This window comes from Pseudorca crassidens, chromosome 21, assembly GCF_039906515.1.
Source record: "Pseudorca crassidens isolate mPseCra1 chromosome 21, mPseCra1.hap1, whole genome shotgun sequence".
Taxonomy (NCBI): domain Eukaryota; kingdom Metazoa; phylum Chordata; class Mammalia; order Artiodactyla; family Delphinidae; genus Pseudorca; species Pseudorca crassidens.
The window spans coordinates 5,519,304-5,543,849 of record NC_090316.1 but is presented as its reverse complement, the minus strand read 5'-3'; the positions used below and the strand labels follow the sequence as shown (position 1 = coordinate 5,543,849).

Genomic DNA, 24,546 nt, shown 5'->3' with positions numbered 1-24,546 from the left:
ACCACAGTCTATGAAGTCAGGACTGGGCTGCAGCTTATTGTTTCCCTTACTTCTAGGATGATGCAAATATTCTTCCTAGAAGTCCCTACAATACCTTCTTGGCTTTTGAACATTGCCCAAGATAGTAGCAGTTTGTGTGACTTTTATAACAGGTCAACTTGTAGTAAAATTTTAATACAATAAAAATTGTATCAAATACTACTTGAGTCAAAGACTATGGTACAAGCCATCTAAGATCAATCTAGATATCAATGCTATATGGAGTAGTGAAGCAGAGAGGTTAAAGGTTATGGCTATATGGTAAGAGAAAAGTGGGATTAAATCCTGGTTCTGCCACTTATAAACTGTATGGTCTTAAATATGTTTGCTGGGGGCCCTAGGCTGTAAAACGAAGAAAGCAATATCCACCTCACAGAATTACTCCAGAGATGTTTAGTCCAGTAGCAAGCTCAGTGAATGGTAACTATAGCTGCTATTATTTATAATTAATACTATGAATATTTTTATTCTCCTTTCATCCATTTTACGTCATCATTTAATGGGCATTCAAGGACTTCAAGGATGCTGTTCTTTAGTAACTGGGGCTGTACATAATCTACGCATCAAATCAAGTCAGGAACAGGATCAAAAGGTAGAGCAAGGTTCCTAAGCTACTCAATAATGTGGGAATCTGCCTTCTTAGGATCTTAATATGATCTTGCAGCAAAGAGGTCATTAAGAAGCTAGGCTCTAAGCAGCTCAGGAGTAGAGGCTATCCCATGATCACAGTTCCTCTTGCCTCTAGCCCATCAATGTCATGTTTTTAAAGGCAGAGCAGGGCCCTCTATGGACCTGTCTTCCATGTGTGTGCATAACATGGCCCTGTTGGAGAAACCTAGGGTTAAAACTCTGGTTTCTATTTTTCAACATCTGAGACTTAATCATACTGCTCCAAATGAAGCAGCATTATTGCTTCATTGCTGTTGTTTCATTTTGCTTTGTTTTTTTTTTTTAAGTCATGGATGCAAGATTACTTAACATACACTACACACACAAATATCTGAATATTATGGGAGACAATGCATAATCCCACTTCCCAAAAGATTTTTCCTCCTGTGATCGTTTTTATTTTTGCTCCAATTGTCCTATTTTGCATGCTTTAGGATTTGGAATTTTTTTTAAAGTGTTTAAAACCTTTAACAACAAGAAAATAATTTGAAGTAATTTAGCAGAGAATAATAGTCATTAACAAAGTAAAAATACAGGTTTATTATTTGGAAAACATAAGATCTCTAAACATTTTAGTCAACTCAAGTTTAAAAGAACTCAGAAGTGAAACAAACCTAAACTCATTTTAAATAGATTATGTGGTTTTCTAACAATGTACTTAAAATTATGAATAGATAGAAAAAGATCACAATTATCCATACTAAAGAGCTTATTAAATTACAGAATATTTTCTGATGCAAAATTCAGGGAACCCTCCACAGTGGTGGATAAGAAAATGAATAGAAAATGTCTAAAATTCTACTTAAGAAAGTTGATGAATTTTACAGTTCTTACCCTATTGCTGCCTTCTATTACAATTCCTATTATACTTTTTTGGTTATGTATTTTTCTGCTGGCAATGTTTGTTCATTCTTTCACTGATAACTAATTCCCTCAAAGCTGATTAAGAAGTCACGTTCTAGTGACAACCTCATCAGAACAAAAAGCACATTTTTGATGAGGCTTAATATCTTAAAGTCAACAGCCTCATGGTTGGGTCCATTCTCATCTTCTATCTCCGTTCCTTAGTAAATGGAGTTCCTCTCCTCCCCCTGAGAGGAAGAGAGAAGGTGCCTGTGGTTCTAATCTCTGCACTACAATCCCTGGAACAGGTGACACATGTGTTGGACAAGCTTTCTTTTCTAAGTGAAGCACTCTTGTGATTTGGACAGCTCACTTAAAAACGGCAATAATTTAAATTACTATTAACTGGGCTTTCCTGGTGGCGCAGTGGTTGAGAGTCCGCCTGCCGAAGCAGAGGACACGGGTTCGTGCCCCGGTCCGGGAAGATCCCCCACATGCCGCGGAGCAGCTGGGCCCATGAGCCATGGTCGTTGAGCCTGCGCATCCGGAGCCTGTGCTCCGCAACGGGAGAGGCCACAACAGTGAGAGGCCCACATACCGCAAAAAAAAACCAAAAAACAAAAACTATTACTTTAAATAATAATTTATTTATTTAAATAATTTATTTTAATTAAGGAATTAATTCCTCAACTTTGCTGTTCTTGATCATACAATATCCTGGCTACCCAGAACTCCTGAGGAGGAAATTGCACTGAATACCTGTGTTCTGTAGGTAGTTGAGGAATTTCCTTCCCTCTTTTAACATATATACATAAAATAATATATAAATATAATTTAATCTTTTTAATAAACTCAGATTGTTGTTCTTCCATGAAATAAACAGAATGCTGCCTTAAAGATCTACCACAGAGTTTGGGGCTAACTGACCCTACAATAAATGGGTCTCAGTTTGCTGTGTTTCATAAGCTTTATGTTAGTTTCCTGGAGTTTTGCTTTCTCTCTCTCTCTCTCTCTCTCTCTTTTTCTTTTGGTCACTGAGATCTAGGTCTGTAAGAACATTCTCATTCTTATTTTTCTATTTCTGTTAGACTTGGAAACCACAAGCAAGTTATTAAGTTACATGGAAAGTTTAAAAAAATACTGAGTTCTAGTTTTTTAACAAATTATACTGGCCTATTCCCAGCTTCTTAGAAATAACCCCTATTAAAGCACTGTGTATACTATAAAGCACTAAATAAATCACTGTCAGTATAATTATTTTGGCTAACATTTTAGACAAACCATGTTACTAGATAGGTAAGAAGTTATATAATGAGTACTCTGAATACGTGTTTAACCCACAGAGCACCGTAATTTATTATTTCTTATAACACTCTGCTAAATGGGAAACTGAGGCATATGTAGCTTAGGGATTAAAGAAAGAATTAATATGACTGCTGTACTTCAAATGGTAGGCCAGTATTTAATTTTTTGACCAAATCTTACTTTAACTCTTTCAATTTCAACCCTAAAAGAAAAAAGTAATAATAACTGACATTACTGGGCACTCACCATTTTGAAGTGATTTACATATTTCAACTCATTTAATGTTCACAATAAACCTCATGAAGTAAGAACTACTGTTAGCTCTATTTTACGGATGAGGAAACTGAGGTAACAAGTAGCTGGGTAACTCCTAAGGTTACGTAGCTTATAAATGTCAGAGTTGAGTCATGAAACAAATCTGGCATGCTGCCTTACCCCAAAAAGCTGGTGACTGACCAGTTTTTATATCTAGAAACCCAAGCCATTTATATGTAATATTTGTCCAATTACTCCTGGGAAAACAAATTATTTACTAAGTTCGTTAAATTATAAAAATTTAAATAAAAGGCTACTCAGTGAAACTTTATTTATAGTTAAAAATAAGAATCTCCCTTTAAAAATATTCTTAGTGTGAAGTATGAAGGCAAATTTCTCATAAACAAAAAATGTTCCCCTTTCATTCTGACCATGCGTCGGGTTTCCAATCTTAAGTAACAGCTTTGGACAGGTTACAGCAAAGAAAATCTAAAGCCAACTGAGATTAAGCAGCTGCCAAAGTATGCTGCTATTATGGACATTTAAAACCAACCAGTTTTTTCAAATGTAAAAACATGAACTGCACTACAGTGTCTCCAAGATCCCTTCTAGTGCTGAAGTTCTATGAATCTAAGAACAGAAAGTAAATGGTCTCTTAAAACATACCTTGAGTATTCTTGAGGATATGGAGAAGAGTACCAGGTGTGGATTTCATACTTCCCAAACTCAATAACAGAGGGACAGCGGACTTGTGGATCAGGGGGACCAGTCACTCCAACTTTCTGTGCAGTGAGAAAATACATCAATTACATAAGTTAGTTAAATTAAATACACTGAGACAGATAACAAAACCAATAAAACAAAAAAAACCCATCTGAATCTAAGTGTCGCCTTCTCAGGATTCCACAGGAAAAGTTAAAAAGCCAGAAACAAGCTAGTAAGTTTTGAAATAAGCTGTATTATCCTTTAAATAGAGCATCCAAATGAAGAATAAAAATGCTAATAAATCTCTTAGAACCAAATGCAGTTGGTAACGTTGCAGTTTCCACATTTAATAATACTGTGAATATCCTCAACTAAACTCACTCCTTAATCACTTAGTTGTTAAAGAGACCCTGCCAGCACTTGGGGATATAAAGTCAGGGGTGGGGAGGAGTGCTTGCTGCCCACTGGCCGAGATCACATGTACAGTGTCCCAAGTGACAGCAACAGCAACCACCTACTCAACATGTGAGCACGTACAGAAAGGAATCATCCGCCGGTTTGTGAAAACAGATATTAAGGAATATGACAAAACAAGTAAGAGTCTTCATTTTACACTGCCCCTAAAATTCCCTTCTTAGTGGTTTTTCATAGGTTTAACCAAAGAAAGTAATACTCTGTTAAACACACACTTTTATCCCTTTTTATCTATCTTCTGTATATAATTAAAATAATTTCTATACCCCCATCCCTGCAATAACCTGAACTACACTATCTTAAAAAAAGAATAACTTGTAAAGCGTTGAGGACTTCCACAGCAGCAGCTCAAATATAAGCCACTGCTATTGACTACAAGGATCGGGTTTTAAAACCTTAAATTCAAGGGGAATCTGATCTGCCCTGCATCCACTACAGCAAGATTCATACATGTATATAGGCATACCTCGGAGATACTGTGGATTCGGCTCCAGACCACAGCAACAAAGTGAATATCGCAAGTCACACGAATTTTTTGGTCTCCCAGTGCATATAAAAGCTATTTACACTATACTCTAGTCTATTAAGTTTGCAATAGCATTATGTCTAAAAAAAACAACGGACATACCTTAAGTAAAAAATACTTTACTGCTAAAAAATGCTAACCATTATCTGAGCCTTCAGCAAGTCACCATAACAGATCATGAGAACAAATATAATAATGAAAAAGTCTGAAATATTGCAAAAATTACCAAAATGTGACAGAGGCACAACAAATGCTGCTGGAAAAGTGGTGCTGATACACTTGCTCAACTCAGAGCTGCCACAGCCTTCAATCTGTAAAAATCTAACTATCTATGAAGCACAATAAAGTGAAGTGCAATAAAACAAGGTATGCCCCTGTGTGTGTTATGCATATAACATGTAATATATATGCATGTATATTTATTATGGATAGTCTATTAAATGACTTTTTTTTAAAAAAAGGAGCTAGAATTTAGCCTAATCAAACACGAGTATTAATAACTCTTCAAACGAGCAACCAAAATTATCCTTCAACTTCATGCTTTAAAAATCACTGAGAGATTACTAAAGTCCCTTGTTGGAGCTCGTGACAAACACACACACACACATACACACACACACACCCCTTCTAACAAAACTAAAAAAAATTTAGAGGCTTTTATTCACTTTTCATATAAATTCATTTAAGAAGCCTTTTCACCACAACTCATTTGAGAACTCTCTGGTCTTTCTAACCATTCCCTTTTATAAAAGGCCAAGGGACTTATCTCAGGTTTCATGCTGGAACACAGCCAGGTGAAACCTCACCTCTTCCTCAGACACCTCAAAACAAAAGACAAACATCTATTAGTTGGATAAACTGTGTTATGACACCAAGGAGTACTGAGGCTCTTCCAAAGGCAAAAATCAAAAAGAAAAACACAAGACAGGGTTAAAATAAGATTTTTTTCATTTCTGAAAACCAAAATAGAACTCTGCAAAAGGTTTTAAACACACTGTTCTTTAAACTACATTCCAGAATCATGTATTCTAATTCATACAGTAGTATCTTTTAGCCTATCTTCACAGCTCAAAACAACAAGAATAGTAGTATAGAAAATATCAGAATAACCAATATCAGAAACCAAATCTAACTTCCTGAGCCAAGGATCAAGCAGGAAGCACGAAAGGTGAGACCATGCACCTGCTCCGGCACCGCCTGTTGTGTGAGAGCTTTCCCATCCGCTGCCCGGTGCTCCTCCAAGTGGATGCCCAACGCAGACGTGGATACCCAGCCCCAGTACAACTGTCTGCACATTGCCGTCACTAGGAGAGTCTATCTAAAACCAGACTCAGAGCAGACCTCCTCTGCCTTCGCAGCTCTCGCCTTCCCGCACTGTGAGATGCGCACAGCCACAGGGCTCCACGACCTCCAGCTCCCTTGGGAAAGAAGCCTCTGAGCCAGTGTGTTTCCCTTTACCAAGGTCTGGAAATTAACAAAGGCTCTGTGCAGTGAGGAAGTAACAGCTGCATCTACACCACTCATTAACCTAGTCCTTGCCAAATTCAAATTGTCAAATCTGAATTACAAGGTTATCTTTACTAAATCATTTTATTTTTAAATTTCAGTCAAAATTTCATTAAACATGCAGCTTTCAAAGTAGCAGATATCTAATATAATCAAGGGCACAACATTTTTTTAAACTTTTAACTCAGGTTCTGCCACTCTGTGCCCTCCTTCTCATTTGAATACGCCAAAATCTTTAAAACATAACATATATTCTGGGCCAGAATGGACTTTTTAATCTAAGAAAGTAAGGGGGGGCACTAAATGCACTCGTAATTGGGCTAAATCAAAAGGTAACTTTAAATATACCTATTCTAGATAATGAAACTTTTATTACCAGCAATTTGAGAAAAGACTGTTACTCTTCTGCAAAAACTCCGCTTCTGTCAAATGACTAATTTATATTTTCCAATACAGAGACCACTCTTGCACACAGAGACCCCCAAGTCTAGATCTGGTACAGAACGAAAATTACAACTGATGTAAATACAGCCCTGTTCCCTCCCTCTGCCGGACCTTCCTTTCCCATTCCCTGTGGGAAATGACATTTTGGGGTGGGAGTGGAGGGTAGGACTGTACCCTTAGTATCAGTATGAGAATGTGAAATGTGGGGAGAGGACATATCTTTCTGGTATTTGAACATTTTCCCATAAAAACTATGATAAAAAATAATTCTGTTCCTTAGGGATTAAAAGTTACCTGATGAAAGAGATGCATAAGAATGAGTTCACATGCTGCAAAGTGGAGACAGCATGACCTTAAGGAGTAAAGAGACTCAGCATGTGTGGGGCACCTACTGTGCAGTCTCTGCACCTCGCACTGTCATCTCATTTATTCCCCACAATCCATTCCTCAAAGTAGGAAACAACATGCCTGCTTTATAGATGGGGGGAGGGGAGAGAAGCCAAGGATCAGAAAAGTTAAGAGGTAAAGAACTCCAGGACAGGAATATCAAGAGTGAAGCACAAAGAAAGAAAAGAACCAACCGGGTACAAGGTGAGATAGAAAATATGGGTAGCCCTCAACTAATTAATTTCTGAATTCCAAAAGTTTGTGTGTAAGTTTCTTTGAACTGGAACTTAGTTTTCCAAAGAAATGAAGCTACTACATGTCCAGAGTCTCTTATCCAAAACCCTTGGAATAGAATGTACTTTGGAATACTGAATTTTTCTCTTGTTAGAGAAGTTCTACAGTACCTATATGTATCTTAAATCAACAGCCTCAGTAGGATTCGGGACAATGCTCCATAATCAGATACATTAATATTTTTTTAGCAAAGCATATGAATAGTCACATTAAATGGGATAAGTAAAGAATATATATAGTCTAAACTCAGTTCAGATCATGTTTTGCCAACAATTGAATTAGGGTAACTAAGATCTTACTATAAAATGAGTTATAATTTTTTTTCACTCTAAAGAAGATATACATACAGATGGCCAATATGTACATGAAAAGATGTTCAACATCACTAATCATCAGGAAAATGCAAATGTGAACCACAATGAGATACCACTTCACACCCATTAGGATTGCTACTATAAAAAACAAAACAAAACACCAGAAAATAACAAGTGTTGGCGAGCATCTGGAGAAACTGGAACTCTTGAGCATTGCTGGTGGGAATGTAAAATGGTACGGCCACTGCGGAAAAACAGTATGGCAGTTCCTCAAAAAATTAAACACAGAATTATCATATGAACCAGCAACTGCACTTCTGGGAATACAGCCAAAAGAATTGAAAGCCAGGACTCAAACAATTATTTGTACACCATGTTCATAGCAGCCTTATTCATAAGTCGAAAGGCAGAAGCAACCCAAGTGTCCATTGACGGATAAAGGGATAAAAAAGATGTGGTACAAACACACAATGGAATACTATTTAGACTTTAAAAAGGAAGAAAATTCTGACACATATTACAACATGGATGAACCTTGAAGACATTATGCTAAGTAAAATAAGGCCGACACAAAAGGACAAATATTTTACAACTGCACTCATGTGAGGTCTACCTAGAGTAGTTAAATTCATAGACAGAAAGTAGAATGGTGGTTGCTAGGGGCTGGGGGAGGGAGAAATGGGGACTTAGACTTTCTTTTTCTTCTTATCCAGCTTAGATTCCAAGGTCTTTTACTGTACCTCATCTTTACATACATCCTTAACTTCCTTGCTTTTCTCCTGATTCACCAAAATCCCAACTCTGGTTAAATTCAATATTCCAACACAATCCAAGTTATTACCCTCATATCTGAACACTATTAGAGAAAAACACAGAACCATGCTCACTAGTCTCAATTTATAATTCATACCCACTAACCTCAATGGGTGCTTGATGCTTCCCTACTCCATTCACTCTCCTACTCTTCTAGATTATTTCATTACTTTCTCCTGTCTCTCAAGCCTCCAATACCTTGTACCCCATCTTCACATTCAAGCAATGCCTTTGCTTTCTAAGAAGCAATCAGAAGAGAGCTTCCACAGCTTTCCACGGCACATCTGTATGTCTACCCTTGTGGCCATACACCCTGCCCTTCCTTAAGGCTATGGATAAATGGTCTAGGCTCCTACCTAAGGTCAATGCCCCAAATGATGTGAATAACATACTAAGCGCCTTGCAAATATCAATTCATTTAATCCTTTCAAGAAACCTATTAAGTAACTTGGTTGACCAAGGTCACTCAGCAGAGACAGGATTTGAACCCGTGCAGGCTATCTCTAATACCTAGGCTCTTAACCACTATCTTACTAAATACTCAATACAATTTTGCTAAATCATCAAATGAATGAACTCAAAATACATCTAAACAGCCTTTAATATGTGACTCATAATTAATGGGTAAATGCCTTCAGACACTAAAACAGCCCTCTGCTCCCATCCCTAATTTCAGCAGTACCAAGGAGTCCACTCCAGCAACAAAAAAGCAGTCATGGGGCTTCCCTGGTGGCACAGTGGTTGAGAGTCCGCCTGCCGATGCAGGGGACACGGGTTCGTGCCCAGGTCCAGAAAGATCCCACATGCCGCGGAGTGGCTGGGCCCGTGAGCCATGGCCGCTGAGCCTGCGCGTCCGGAGCCTGTGCTCCGCAACGGGAGAGGCCACAACAGTGAGAGGCCCGTGTACCGCAAAAAAAAAAAAAAAAAAAAAGCAGTCATGGAGATACCTTAAAACCCTAGCATGCTAAAACTAACATCCTCTTATTAGCTTTCAAAGTCCTCTAAAATCCAGCCCTATACCAGTAATTCAATGTATTTTTTACCATTACCCAACAATGTTCCATGCAGTTTTACCTCTCAGACTAAACTACAGGCGGTCCTTGCTTTGCATGCTACCATGTTAACTGAAACTTATGCATATCAAAACTGAGATCCAATCTCAGTCGCTACAGAGTGCATGAAGCACGAACACAATTCTGATATGCATGTGTCCCCATCAGCACAGCGCCATGCAAAGCAAGGACTGCCCGTGTTATAACACCTTCACAGGCAGCTATTGTGTTTCTACATCATCGCCACAGTATGACCTGCACATAGTAGGCCCTCAAATATCTGTTGACCTGATGGACCAATAATCACAATGTCTCTTGTATTAATATAATATATACACTGTATTCCTCAAAGCTGAAGTTAATGCGGTTTACTCTACCTGGTAAGCCCTCATCCTCTTCATTTACCTAAATCCTGCTTCTTCTGTGACCATCTCAGATCATACCAACTCTTACTAATCCTAGAATATACTGTGAACATATGAAACAGTCCATATCATTTAATACAGCAACAAATTACATCAACTGGTACTCTGGGCCACTGTTTGCTGTTTATCTTACCTTTCCCTACTTGCATTCAGTACAGGCTTTATGATTTTGATGCCTCTGTAACGTCTTTTACAAGGTAATGCAGGATGTTACTGTGATCAGGGGCACAAAAATGGAAGTCACACAGGCTCCAGCTCTAATCCACCTCTACCATTACTAGTTACATAACTTCAGGAAAGTCACTCAACTAAAAGTCTCGGTTTCCTTGTGTAAAGTGGAGTGGGTTTCAAGAAGCATGCCCTCTGGGCACTCAAAGAAATCCGGAAATTTGCCATGAAGGAGATGGGAACTCCAGATGTGCGCGTTGACAACAGGCTCAACAAAGCTGCTGGGCCAAAGGAATAAGGAATGTCACATACCGTATCCGTGTGCAGTTGTCCAGAAAACGTAACGAAGACGAAGATTCGCCAAACAATCTCTATACATTGGTTACCTATGTACCTGTCACCACTTTCAAAAATCTCAGACAGTTAATGTGGATGAGAACTAACTGCTTAAAGTTATAGAACCGCCTTTGCATCTTGACTTTCCTATTCTAGTTGTAGCTAACAGGCTCATATATCTTAGAGCAGTTCCCAACTACAAGATCATCTGGCAAGTGTTTCCTAAATACTGTACCTGGGCCCCTTCTCCTCAGTCCCTGGAGTTTCTGAATATTTTAACAGAGCCTAGGCAGGTTAAGGTGGTTTTGAAGTACATCCTGGCTTGAGAATGACTGTTTAGGTAGTTGCGACATTAGGCATATAATGTTAATGCTTTTACATGCATGTTTTGTTAATTCTAAGATAAACATTTTTCTAGGAAAAAAATTAATTACTTAATTAAATTAAATAGGGATAACAATCCTTACCTCATAGGGTGAAGAGAGTTGTTGAACCTAGTTTATTCCATTTCTAATTAACTGTTCAATTCTTTATGCAAAGAAGAAAATTATTTTAGTGGCCCACACAGATTTCAAAAATGCTGTTAACTTTCTAGAACCACAAAAAAAAAACAATCAAATCCTTCAAAATTAGAAAGCACTAAAATTACTATAGAAATATAATGTGCTATTTGGTGATATTTTATGTAAATATCATTCTATATATTTCGAGGAGGCTGTTATGCTCTTCAATGTAATGAGTTGAATACAAATGCTTCTTTCTGGTAATGCATCTTTTAAGAAAAACCATTTCTTCCAAGCTCACAAGATCACTGTTGAAATATAATTCCAAACAAAAGCCTATACTACTAATTTCTTATACTTCTGTTTCTCTTTTTAGAGGTGGCTCTTTTTTATGAAGTGTTCACTGACTAGCTAGTAATGATGGAACATAGTACCAGGCAAACTATATCCTTTTCCTGAAATTAAAACAAAAACAAAAACAAAAACAAAACAAAACAAAACCAATTAACAGATGACTTTTTTTTGGGGGGGGGGTGGCACTTGCTAAACGTTTCAATAATGCTCAACTTAATTAGATAATGTATCACACAAAATTTAATTGTTCAAGATCATCACTATGAGCCATCACTATTGGATTTGTTTTTGTGAGTTCGTTTCCTACTAAATGGTAAAAGCTCTATGAAAATAAAAACAATGTCTCATTCATAGCCCCTGCACCTAGCATAGTTTCTAGAACAAAGTAGGTACTTAATAAATGATGGGTTTTTGCTTGGATGTATTCCTATATTAACTCCTTTATCATTTATTTATCTCTTATGAAGACTGCATAAGACCCTGTAATAAAATCTTCCTGCAAAATTTGTGGAACAAAGGTTGAAGCAGTTTCTACTAAAGAATATCTAGGCTCTCAAAAATGACTTTGTATGTTATGTTTATGAATGCTTCTATTATTTAAAAACATCATCTAATCTAATCAATAGTGACTCTCCCCACTGGCTTCAACCCACTTTCTCTGTTACATTAGGTCAGAGAGCCTGGGAGCTGTCCTTGACAACCTCCTGCCCCTTTACACTGCACACTACCTACCACCTACACTGAACCTACCACCAAGTTCTGCTGACTCCGTCTCTGAAATGCATTCTAAATCCATCCACTTCTCTCCCATTTCCACTGCCACCTCTCTAGTCTAAGTCACCATCTTCTTCCATCTGGATCACTGAAAAAGCCTCTAAATTGGTTTCCCAGCTTTGACTCTTGCCTAATTCCAATCCATTCCTCATAGAGTGGCCAAAAAAAAAAAAAAAATTAATGCAAATCTGATCTATTTCCTTTCTAAAATCATTCAATGATTAAAGAAGATGTGGTGGATGTATACAATGGAATACTACTCAGCCATAAAAAAGAATGAAATAATGCCATTTGTAGCAACATGGATGGACCTAGAGATGATCATACTAAGTGAAGTAAGTCAGAGAAAGACGAATATCATATGACATCACTTATATGCAGAGTCTAAAAAATATGATACAAATGAAACTTATTTAAGAAACAGAAATAGACTCACAAACATAGAAAACAAACTAATGGTTACCAACGGGGAAAGGGACAGGGAGGGATAAATTAGGAGTTCGGGATAACAGATACACACTACTATATACAAAAGAGATAAACAACAAGGACCTACTGTATAGCATAGGGAACTATATTCAATATCTTATAATAAACCATAATGGAAAAGAATTTTCTAAAAAAAAGCATTCAATGGTTTCCCACTACAGTTACAATAAAAACCCCAATCCTAACTTATGTCATCAGCTTATCTCTTCAGCTTTATCTTTTGTGAATTTTATTCACTGTACTCTAGTTATACTGGTCTTCTTTTAGTTTCTCAAATTTACCAAGATCCTTTATGCCTCAAGACGTTTACACAGGCAGCCCCTATGTCTGGAACATCCTTCTTAACTGTTTTGTGCCTTGCTGACTTTTCCACTCAACCTTTAGGTCCCTGTGTAAATTATCACTGCCCTAAAAGTGGAATCCCAGACACCTGGACCAGGAAGTGTCTACTATAACCTCTCATTGCATTCTTATTTTCTTCCTGTTACTTATCAGTTTGTAATAACAGATTTATTTGTATGATTGTTTACTATCTGTCTCACTCATGAGGCAAAGTTTCATGAAGGCAGAAGCTATGACTTTTTGTTCAGCCTATAGCTCTAGTTCCATGCCGGGCACATGAATTCCAAATGAATGAACCTCATGCAGAAATACTACCATCGTCAGAATTTCAGTGCACTGCCAATGAAAATAAGCACAGATTAGAATTCAAATATCTAGTTATTTCTTTGGTGCCAGATAACGTACATGGACAATCACAAGTTTAATAAAATGCTGGAAGAAACACACAATTAGCCAGATTATTGTCAATACAAATTTATATTGTCTCCACTGGGTCTCAGCAAGGCTCAGCACCCCTTTTAACTCTCTCTAGTCATCTTTCTCTTCACACTCCTATTATTCCAACTCCTGGCCCATTTCTCCCAGCAGAAAATTTCATTTAAACATCCATTCATTAAACAAATATTTACTGAGCCTTTACTATATTCCAGGTACTTGGTATAAAGCAGTGACCAAAAAGAAAGTGCCTGTTCTCAAGGCACTTACATTCTAGAAATAAATATTTCCATTCAGGAAGTGATAAGTACTATATAGGACAAGCAAGCAGGTAGGGGGACACAGAGTGATACAGTGGGGATAAATGTATGCTATTTCAGTTTGGGATTTAGGAAGGGCCTCTCTGATGGGTGACAGGAGCAGAGACCTAAACAGAGTGAGCCAACTAGACGTCTGGGCCAGAGGAAGGGCAATCCAGACGGGGAGCAGTAAGTGCAAAGGCTCCAAGGCAGAAGGGTGCCTGGTGTGTCTGAGGAAGAGGAGGCGGCCTGTGGCTGGAGCAGAGCAAACAAGGGCAAGAGTGGGAGGACAACGTGGAAGAGGAGAGCAGGCACAAGGTCATGGTGGGCCTTTTTAAACATTCTAAGCAAGACTGAAAGACACTGGAGGGCTTCTGAGCAGAGGAGTGGTATGTTTCAAAACATTTACTGCGGGCCCTGTATAAAGAATACAGACTAAGGACTGGGGTGAGGAACAGGAGTGGAAGCAAGTAGCTGGGTCTGGAGACGTTACAACAGCCCAAGCAGGTGCCGGCAGCTTAGGCTAAGACAGAGGTGGAAGGGAAAAGAAGGAGTCATATTCTGGATATATTGTGAAGGCAGAACCAACAGGATTTGCTGATGAACTGAATATGTACAGAGCATGAGACAGAAAAAAAATCAAGGACCTCTTTGGGCCTGAGCAAGTAAAAGAACAGAACTACCACTGACTCCTGTTCTCCAATAAAAGGAACCAGGGATTCTTAGAGAAATGGCTGAATCTACAACTAGAACAACAAGAGCCTAGGATATACTGCTGTGGCCAAAAGTAAATACGAATATGGACTGTACAAATATCGAATCATTTTGTTGTACACCTGAAACTAATATAATGTTATATGTCAATTATACCTCAATTTTAAAAATCACCAAATGAATAAACTGGAGAAAGTAACACACACACAAAAACCAAAGTTAAGGGTGAGGTAGAGATTAAAATCACAATAAATGTTCTCAATCTGTGTGGGGGGAAAAATGACAGAGACACGTCAGAATGACACAGGGGCTGGCTTGAGGTTCCCCCTGCCCAAATCTGGAACAATCTGAGCATCAAAATAAATATCAATAGCAACAAATGATAAGATAACTCATAAAATAAGAATCTACAAGTCATAGATAGACAGCTAGACATATGGATGGAGGGATGGATGGATGGATAGATAGACTGATAGACAGGAAGAAGGAAAAGCTCTTCCTTACAGCAGTACGCCAATTAATAAACATAAAATAAATGATGGAATTAGAAAATCATCTAATTCCATCTAAAGCAACCTGCAAAGTCTAGCAGGTAAAATCTGATAAGAAACAGGATATTTACAGAAAGTGTATTCCCACAAGATACATATTAATAATTACAGAGGGCAAATGATTTCACAGAGAAGAAACAAGGCACGATACCACTGTAACCAAGTGATCAAGTTAACATCACTTGTAACAGGACGAACACCTACTACGTGCCTCCTGGTATGACACACTGACGATGACACGTCACCTCTGTAAGACGTTTAACAAAATAAATGACCTGTACACGTCAAAAATGTCGAGGGCGTGAAAGATAAAGACTGAGAAACTGTTTCAGGTTAAAGGAGACTAAGGAGACACAACAAATAAACGAAACACATGATCCTAGACTGGACAGTGGACCAGGACATGGCTTATTTTTCCTTTTGCTATAAAGAACATTAGTGGTACAGCTGGTGAAATTTGATTAAAATCTCCAGATTAGGTAACATGCTTCATTGGTGTTAAATTCCTGATGTGATGACTGTACTGTGGTCAAGTATAAGAACGTCCTTGTTTTTAGGAAATACACACAAATAAGCAGGAATAAAAGGCATTAGCATATGTCTGCAACTTATTCAGGGGAAAAAAAAGGTTCTTAAAAAGTGAAGAACTCCTTTGAATTCCCACTGAACATCATGTAACTTTCTACTACAGTACCTATAACACTTTTTTTTTTTTTTTTACTTATTGTCCGGAAAATAGTATGCCTTCAGAGGTTAAGCAACTTGCCTGAAGTAGAAGTTAGTAAATGACAGACCAAGGCTTGACCTCAGATCTACCTGACTCAAAGCCATACCTGGTTAAATCATAAGACGGTGAAATGCCGAGTAAATATTTGCTGAATATTTATACTGTTGTCTTTATTTTTCAAAAATACTCTACATAAACAGTCTATTCACTAATGGGTCTCTTAATCCAAAGAGTTTCACCTATGCAACAGGAATCCCCAGCATCAGCCTCATAAATTCTTAATTTCAAGAAAAGAGACAGAACTCAACTTGGCTTACACAGTGAGTTGGTGGCAAAGGAGGAAAAGACAAAAGATAAATAAACACAATCCAAAGGAGCCTTTATGATCTACCCCTGCACTCTTCCAATCTGTTCTTCTGCCATTATCTACACCCTATGTTCGTCACATTTCCCCCCATTTTCAAATCTTCACACTTCTGTTCCTTCTAATTATACGGGACCCCATTCCTTGTCATCCTGATAAACTCCTATACATTCTTAAGACCACCTCAAGTATTATTTCCCCTCAATGAATCCTCCTCTGACCTCCCCAGAAAGAAAGAAGTACATACTTGCCTCCCATACTCCCCAAATTCCATGTATTCTATAATTAAACTTTCACATTAAGGAAATTATCTATTTACAAGTCTCTCCTGGCTAGAGAAGGAATCCTGTCATTTACCTTGGCATCTCTAGCATCTGGCACAGACGTAGGTTCTGTGTCTGTACATTTGTATCTTGCTACGTGTTAACAAAGGATTAAGGCAGAAGCATTTAATAAATATTTCCTGAATTAATGAATATGTGTTTTATCACTTGAGAGAGGCTTGGTTTTTGTTTGTTGGTAAAATCCTAAACTCTTCTTCATACATAAGACAGAAAATATTGATAAATAAACCAAGCTCATTTGATACTGGTAGTCAAAGCAATGTGTTTATCTGCAAAACCAAAGCAGTTATCATGGGTTTGAAAAGAACACCAGCAAACTATGCACACGCACAAACCACATCTATTTGCAGATCAGATGGATAAATAAATTGCTATTACTGCTTTACCCACAATATAATTAATCCTCTGTTTCTCATCCATGAACAAACTGTTTGTCCCATCTGAATATTCAACTTTACCTGCAGTGCTTGTTCTTGGATATCACGAAATAATTCCATATCTTTCTCAGTCATGATTTCCTGGCTCCCAAAAAGCCGTTCCTCACTTTCTTGTTTGCCGTCCCAGCCATCCTGATTGTCTGCACATTAAGAAAGGGCTCACGTTATTAATGCTACCTTCAGTTTAGTACATGAACTAGAACAAATTTCAAAAGTCTTAATATTATTTATATAAAAGAGAAGAGGATAACATTAAACTGACTCCCAGAAAGATACTAGTCAATAAACAATATGTACATATTATATCTTGCCTTATAATGAAAACCCTGAATTGACTTAAAGCTGCTTAAAAATACTAGCTAAATAACTAAACTTAAACTTCATTAAAAGAGATTGTATTTCAGTATATACATACATACATATAAAAGTAGAACAGGGAAAGGGTCTAAGAAGTATGAAGTCTATTTTGAAATAACATGAATATAAAACTTTTAATATGAGTTTAACATGTCAACATGCAAATATTGCTTCTTCATTCTTTGGTAGTATGGATGAAGTTTATGTTATAGCAAGACATAATTTTTATCACTTCAGAGCAAAACAAGGAAATTTTGCTCCTTTTAAAATGCTCAATGATTCCGCAATCTTCATAAGGCCAATACATTCTTATCTCAACAAAAAGATGTATTTCAAATAGCTACTTTAACTGATGCCAAGTACTACCAACTCCCCTCACATTCTGGGTACCCTTTTAAAGCACAAACTCCAAAGCCTGAGTATCACAGGTGGTAATCCTCTGGGTAAGTATGACAAATTATAATAAGCATACACTAAATGATGCACCTTCCTCAAATGGGTAAAGAAATGAGTGAAAGGAGCATTGAGGGATTAAGTAGATCACTATCCTTTGCATTTGAAGATGACACTGATGTGGTCTCACTTCCTCTCTGTATGAGTGTGGCTGAAAAAAACCCATTAGTGACAGACAGTTCTCTTTTAAAAATCAATTGCACATACAGTTACTCATTTAGTGTAAGAAGAAGAAGGACAAGGACTCACTCTTGACAATATTCCTAAACTGAAAAATACATATCTAATCTGAAGATATTCTGTGCCTTTAATGCCCCCTAGTGCATGACACAGACGATGCAGGCACAGATCTAGCACAGTATTCCGTAGCATTGTGTCAGATGGTGCAGATTGCTTCTTACACTCTACAATTCATAAAGAAAATGACAGAGCCAATTAAAGCAAAAGCTCATACCAATGCCTAAAGCTCAATACTGGTTCTCCATACACTTTATACATTTGCTCTAATAATTTCTAACACTTTCCAGTAGATTCTTCTAATAATCCACCACCAGTGAAATGGTTAATTCAAAAATGTCTTTTATCACGATCTGCTTTAAGAGATTCCTTCCTAAATCCAACCTAAATGGCTTGCATATTTTCTTAGATAAATGTACTCAGCGTGGAGCTTATCTACAGTCTACATGGCTGATAAAGACCTGAAAAGTACTTAAATGCTTAAACTGTAGTTAGTTGATTGCCACTCAGGTGAAAAGCCAATCAATACAGCATAAAAGGGGGGACCTGACAAGGATGAGGATTTTTCTCTCCTGCAGTGGACCAATCAATCATTGATATAAGCAGGAATGATGAAGAAGTGAATACAATCACCAATGGGACACTGCGGGGAAGGAAATAAAAGTTAAGGAAGTCCTTGCAGCACATGAGACACTACAGATTCGGCCCTGTGATCCAAGAGCCCTTTCTAACTTTCTTCACAGGTTAGGCTCTCGCAACTCAATAAGACCAGCTCTAATTATCTGGACAGCTCATCAAAATGTTCTCCTCTGACTTGAATTATCTGCTATACTTTTAACTCTTCTCCACAGATGTTTTCTACTTTGAAAACTAGGGACCTGAGCCTGACACATAAGCAAATGGTGTGAAGCTGTGGTTCTCTTTCTCTCTTTTTAAGTATACTCCATGAAAAATTACAACTGTATTTGCCAAGATCTGAAGTAGAAAAATCAATGACCTCATCATATTTGCATATAATTTGGTCTTTCACTTATGCTCATATCATCAGCATTTTATTGGGTTGGCCCAAAACTTCGTTCAGGCTTGGAAAAACCCAAACGAACTTCTGGGCCAACCCAATATTTACCTATACTCTGCAATTTCCTTCCAGGAAGAAAGTAAGCATCTTGATGTTCATCACATCATTTATTTTGTAATTTATGAAATATTACATAAAGTTATCCTTGAGTGAAGGTTATACACCAAATTTCTGTAGGCAGATTCTTTGTGGTTCCACCCAAAAAGCATCTTCTTTTGTCTAAAACTCCTACTTGCCCATTCTCCAACTTCATCTCTAGCCTCTAATTTCCTGCCACAGTTATCACCTGAGTATCACCTACATACATATCTTTAGCACATTCTTATAGTCCAAGACCAATTTTTAATAATCAAATATGAATCTACTCCAGATAACTATTGTTATTCCAAATAACACACTTCGGAACACTTTTTGTCTCTAAGTGAACAGCTTTTACCTGTGGGCCAATCTGAAGTGCTTGATTTTCTGTTGCCCTTTTTCCTGACTCTATATTGCTCAGAGTAGTCCACCACCTCCCCTCGAGGTTTCCGCCCATCAGGGGAAGGGGTAAAGAATTTGGTAAGGCCATCGATGAGCCCTTTGGTTTTCTTATTGAACTTCAAGGGGACGCTGCCATCTCTGCAGAAGTCCAAGCCATCTATTTGCTCTAGATATCCGTCTTCTGATGACGACGCTGACTGGCTGGAGAGAGTGATTTTACGTTTCCGACCCCTTCCAGGGCCTGTTCGAACTTTGCTGAAGGGACCTTTTGACCTAAAGAATCAGACAGGGAAAAGGGAAACTATTAAAAAGAAATCTTTATATGGTTTCTATTTAATATATAACACACAGTAAATAACCTAAAACTATATTTTAAAAATCTATATTGTTAAGAATATTCCATAAACTGTAAATATTATATGACTAAAAAGTAATGTTATTAGAAACATCTATTTCTGGGAAGCCTTTTCATTTTATAGAGAAAAGAATCCTAGGTCAGGAGTCAGAGGGCATATCTGAGTCATAATTCTACCACTTACTAGCTGCACATCTTGGACAAATCACATTCTCTTTAAACAACAGTGTCTTCATCTATACAATGAGAGTTGTACCAGAGAAAAACTAAGACCTTTCCAGGTATGAAGTCCAAGGATCTCTGCACCAACTCAGAGTTATACTCTTACCTCTAAACATAAGGATGGGTTACTCTCTGCAAGTCAGGAATCAAAAGATCTTTTTACAGGAAAGTTAAAGCTTGATTTAAGATTTAAAATATGAACTACAATACTGGTTCTATGTATTTCAAGCTGCTAATGCCCACTCATTTCAGCTATACCACCTTCGTCTTAAGTGTACAAAGGGTGGGTAAATTCTGTGAGAGGTTGACAGGCCTAAAGACAGTTTACATATCATCAAAGGTGAATTACTGTAAAGATACTCCAAAGAAAAGAGAAAATTAGCTACTTAATCTTGCCCCACCTCCTCCAAACCTAGCCCAGTTTTCTAGTCCACAAGAGATAATTATATCCCTGATTTCTGCTAACAGATGAAAATTCACATTATTTTACTTCAGGACACAGAAATGGGACTTAGCTATGACCTCAATAGGAGAAGCTATCCAGCAATCTGTACATATGACAGAAATAAACTACTGAGATTACATCAAGAGAAGAATCTGTGAAATGCTTCCATAACGTAATTTTTTTCTTCCTTGTTTTTTAGGTAAAAGAAGCAATCTAAGGTAACGGTTTAGAGCCAGACCTTGTGGCCAGCCTACTGGGGTTTTAACCTCAGTTGAACACTTACTATAAACTATGCAAGTTAATCGTTCTAGACTGCAGTTTCCTCCTTTGAAAAAGGAGAGTACCAGCAGTACCTACTTCACTGGGCTGGTGGGAGAATTAAATGATTTAACACATGTCAAGCACTTAGAACAGTGAGTGCCTTGGTACTTTATTAAGGGCTCAGTAAGAGTTAGCCATTATTATTACATAAAAGTGGCAGCTGTGACAACTGCGTGTCTTTTCGCAGAGCAAACAAGTGAATCCTGTGCTACAGAGAAGACCCTACGCTCTTCTCCCCTCACCTTGCCACAAGTACAACTTACACCGTGTTTTGTTTCTTTAACCTGTTTTTTGGACGTCCTATTGGATTAGCATAGCGCCGTTTTATCTGTGCCGCCTTCTTCTGTAGAAGTTTTCGTCCTTTTTTCCTAGGTCGACATATCTGACATATCCACATGCCTATAAAGAAAGAAAATTCCACATAAAAGCATAATGAACATAAATACAATGAAAGAGTTCAGATACTCTAAGCCAGGAGTTCTTAACCTCTTTCAGGTCAAGGACTCTCATTTGAAAATCTGATAAAAGCCCCCCAGAAAAATAAACATGAAAACATACACACACAAAATTCTACAAACAACTGGAAGAGACTCACAAATATCCTGAAGGCCACACATGGCTGAAGTCCACTGATCCTCACTTTATACCCAGAACCCACATACGGGCTTCTAATTACTGTTCTGCAAGAAAAGAAGCCAGGTTCCCATAGAGGAATGGCTGAGTCCAGGACTGGAGCTGGGAAAATACAAGATAACCTGGAACAGCTTGTGGTGCCAGGAAATAAAGAAGAGCTCAACAGATGATGAAGGCATGTGAAAAGGACCCAGAAGCCAACGTGAAGGAACTCCCAACAGCCAGATCTGGGTCAATCCAGAAAAAAAGGAATAATCACAGCAATGGACTATAAGCCATAGAATAAAATAAATATCCATGAGTCCATAATGATTTGAATAGCTGAATAAATAAATAAGTGGGACAAAGGGATCACTCTTACTTTTTTTTTTTTTTTTGGGTGGGTTTTGTTGTTTTTACATGTCCATTTATTAAACAAGAACTCCTTCATGACAATTTAATACAGTATTTATTAACAATTACTGTTGAGAAAATTATTTCCCCCTACATACAAAAATACAGATTTGAACACTATGAAAACAATCAGGACAAGTACCGTGAAAAACTGGTTCTTCAAAAGAAATAAAGGGGGAAAACTGAGGGTAGCACGAGGCTTTGTCTGCTGCCAGGGACAAACCAACAGGAGCAAAGGCTTTGGGGTCCCCAAGCCACTCCAAATGGATAGAGTCAAACCTGGGAGCCCGTGGGAGCCAGGTGGTGCCCACCCCAGGGCATCCATATCGGCTTCAGAAGCCAGGATGGGAGCTCTGACAGCAAAAACCAAAGTCTGCCAAACAGGCATCACCTCAGATCATCCCACAGCTGGGGATCACTCTTTCTTATAGCAGAATTGCAGTTAGTAAATGTAGAAGAAATGATGGAAATAGAAAACTCATCACTATGTAGACAAACACCACAGTAAAAAGTGGTGCATGCACGAATCAATGACTGATGCTAAAGGAGATACAAAGCAGAAAAGGAGTAACTTTAAGGTGTCTGTCAAGTTTCTCCATTATAATCATGTGATCCAAGTTAACACCACTAGTAATAAGACACACCAGTATAATATACCCCTGTTATGATACACTAAGAGGGCACAACATCACTTCTCTGGTATTCTTGTCAAACTGCATAGCCTCAATCTAATCACGATAAAGCAAGAGACAAACCCAAAACGAAGGACTTTCTACAAAATACTTGGCCAGTATTCTTCAAAAGTGTCAAGGTCAGGAAAGACAAAATCTGAGGAACTGACTGGAAGAGAGTAAGGAAATATGACAACTAAATGTAATGTGACATCCTGGATTGGATTCTCAGGACCAGAAATTCAAATAAGGTCTGTAGATTAATCACATCAGATCAATGTTAGTTTCCTGGTTTCAATAACTGTAAGCTGTTAACATTAGGGGAAGCTGAGTAAAGGGTACAATGAGAACTCTCTATACTATTTGTACTACGTTTCTGTAAATCTGAAATTATTTCAAAATAAAATGTTGCCTGCTTTAAGCTTCCATAAAACTTCTTTTGTAGGCATTAAATACACAGGAATGAAGTCCTAAGAAAATCTTTACTATCTTGAAGGATTCTCAGAAGGCCTTTTGTCCACATTTCAAGTAAATGGAAGAGGTAGGAAATGGGGGATACTTATTCTTCCAGTACATATAAGTGTAGACTCTTCAAAAGGTGACAATCAATAGTGGCACAGAGGGACTCAAGTAAAATCCTAAAGTGGAATAACTTGGCTGTAACTAAGGTTGAGTCCCTTTCCATCAACAGGAAAAAGTTCTTCAAACAGACACATCAAGTATCCCATAAGCGTTTTACTTAAGAAACCTATAAATCACAAAATCCGAGTTGAGAATGGAATTTATGGTAAGACAAAGCAGGGAAGACTAATGATTTTTTTTTTTTTAAGAAACTATAAGCATAGGATAAGATGGAAATCCAACCAACAGGCAACTGTATCCCAACTAAATACCTTTCAAGGAACAGGAGTCAAAAGAATAGAATAACATTATTAAGCTGTATTCTTCTGATTTGGGCACCTGTTTGTTTGCAAAATGTTATAAAATTTTTAAGGTTTTCGATAAATCAGAGGCCCTAATAGCTTTAGGCCCCTCAAAAGTGATGAGCTGTGATATAATCAACATGACCTAATACAATTTCACTTCTTCCTTTCAAGAAATAGGTATTTCAAACTATTACATAAGGAGGCAAGTATTTTGCCCTCTAGCTATAGAGCTGGCAAAAAATTATAAATGAACACCTTCACCCTCCATGGATACTTAAATAATGAAAACAGAGGAAACTAATAATAAATCCACACCACATAAGAATGTTAGGAATGCCTCAACAGAAAGACTATCCCCACCTTTAAGGTGACTGCCCGCTCTCTTCCTACTTATACAACACCAAATAGAAAGATGCAAACTATTCTCTCATCCTAACAAAGCAGATTAAAAAGCGCTTTCACTAACCTGCCCTTTTATATTGCCAGACTGATTTCAGAAAGTATGTCTTACCTTTTGGCATCCGGGTGAGTGGCGGATCACAACACTCCATGTGAAAACCTCGGTCACAGGAATCACAAAAGAGCATGTTATCCTAAAGGAGAGAAAGAACAGTTCGGTTCAACCTTGTGAAACATGTCAGGATCATGACTTCATGAAACCTAGGAAGCTCCTTTCCGTAAAGAAGATGAGTTACCATAATAATGAAAGTTCCCTTAATTTGTATTAGTTGAGTAAACGGACAGCCTGAGTTAGCAAAAAGTTTTGCTTCATCCATCTTTAATAAAGAACTAAAGTTTTATTATTTTTAAGTTTATCCAGTAGCCAGATACAAGCTAACTTTGGTCTGTTTTAATAAAAGAAGAGAAATGGATGACTGTAATTAATATAACTGACCATCCCTAAATGAATACCTCCATATCACTCAAACAAATTTCACGAGTATTTCTTTAAAGTAGCTAGTCTCTCTGCAAACATACAATTAAGGTGCTTTAGAAACTACCTAGATATCATCCAAGTGTCAATGAGCAACTATTCTAAACTAATGATGGAGCTACTGAAGGAGCTACTGTTCTAAATTCTGCTGGA

At 37.7% G+C, this 24,546-nt stretch overlaps 1 protein-coding gene across 2 annotated transcripts in view; it reads right to left on the bottom strand.

Annotated features, from left to right (window-relative positions):
* The window catches only part of KAT6A (lysine acetyltransferase 6A), a 109,737-nt gene that overhangs the window by 25,862 nt on the left and 59,329 nt on the right, over window positions 1-24,546 (bottom strand). The window contains exons 5-9 of one of the 2 annotated variants that reach the window (XM_067721908.1): window positions 23,971-24,052; window positions 21,100-21,235; window positions 19,450-19,766; window positions 16,910-17,028; window positions 3,778-3,893 (exon numbers count right to left, since the gene is read on the bottom strand). In XM_067721908.1, the coding sequence (XP_067578009.1) occupies window positions 3,778-3,893; window positions 16,910-17,028; window positions 19,450-19,766; window positions 21,100-21,235; window positions 23,971-24,052 (770 nt within the window). The remainder of the gene's footprint in view (window positions 1-3,777; window positions 3,894-16,909; window positions 17,029-19,449; window positions 19,767-21,099; window positions 21,236-23,970; window positions 24,053-24,546) is intronic. The other variant, XM_067721909.1, reaches the window with a different exon arrangement.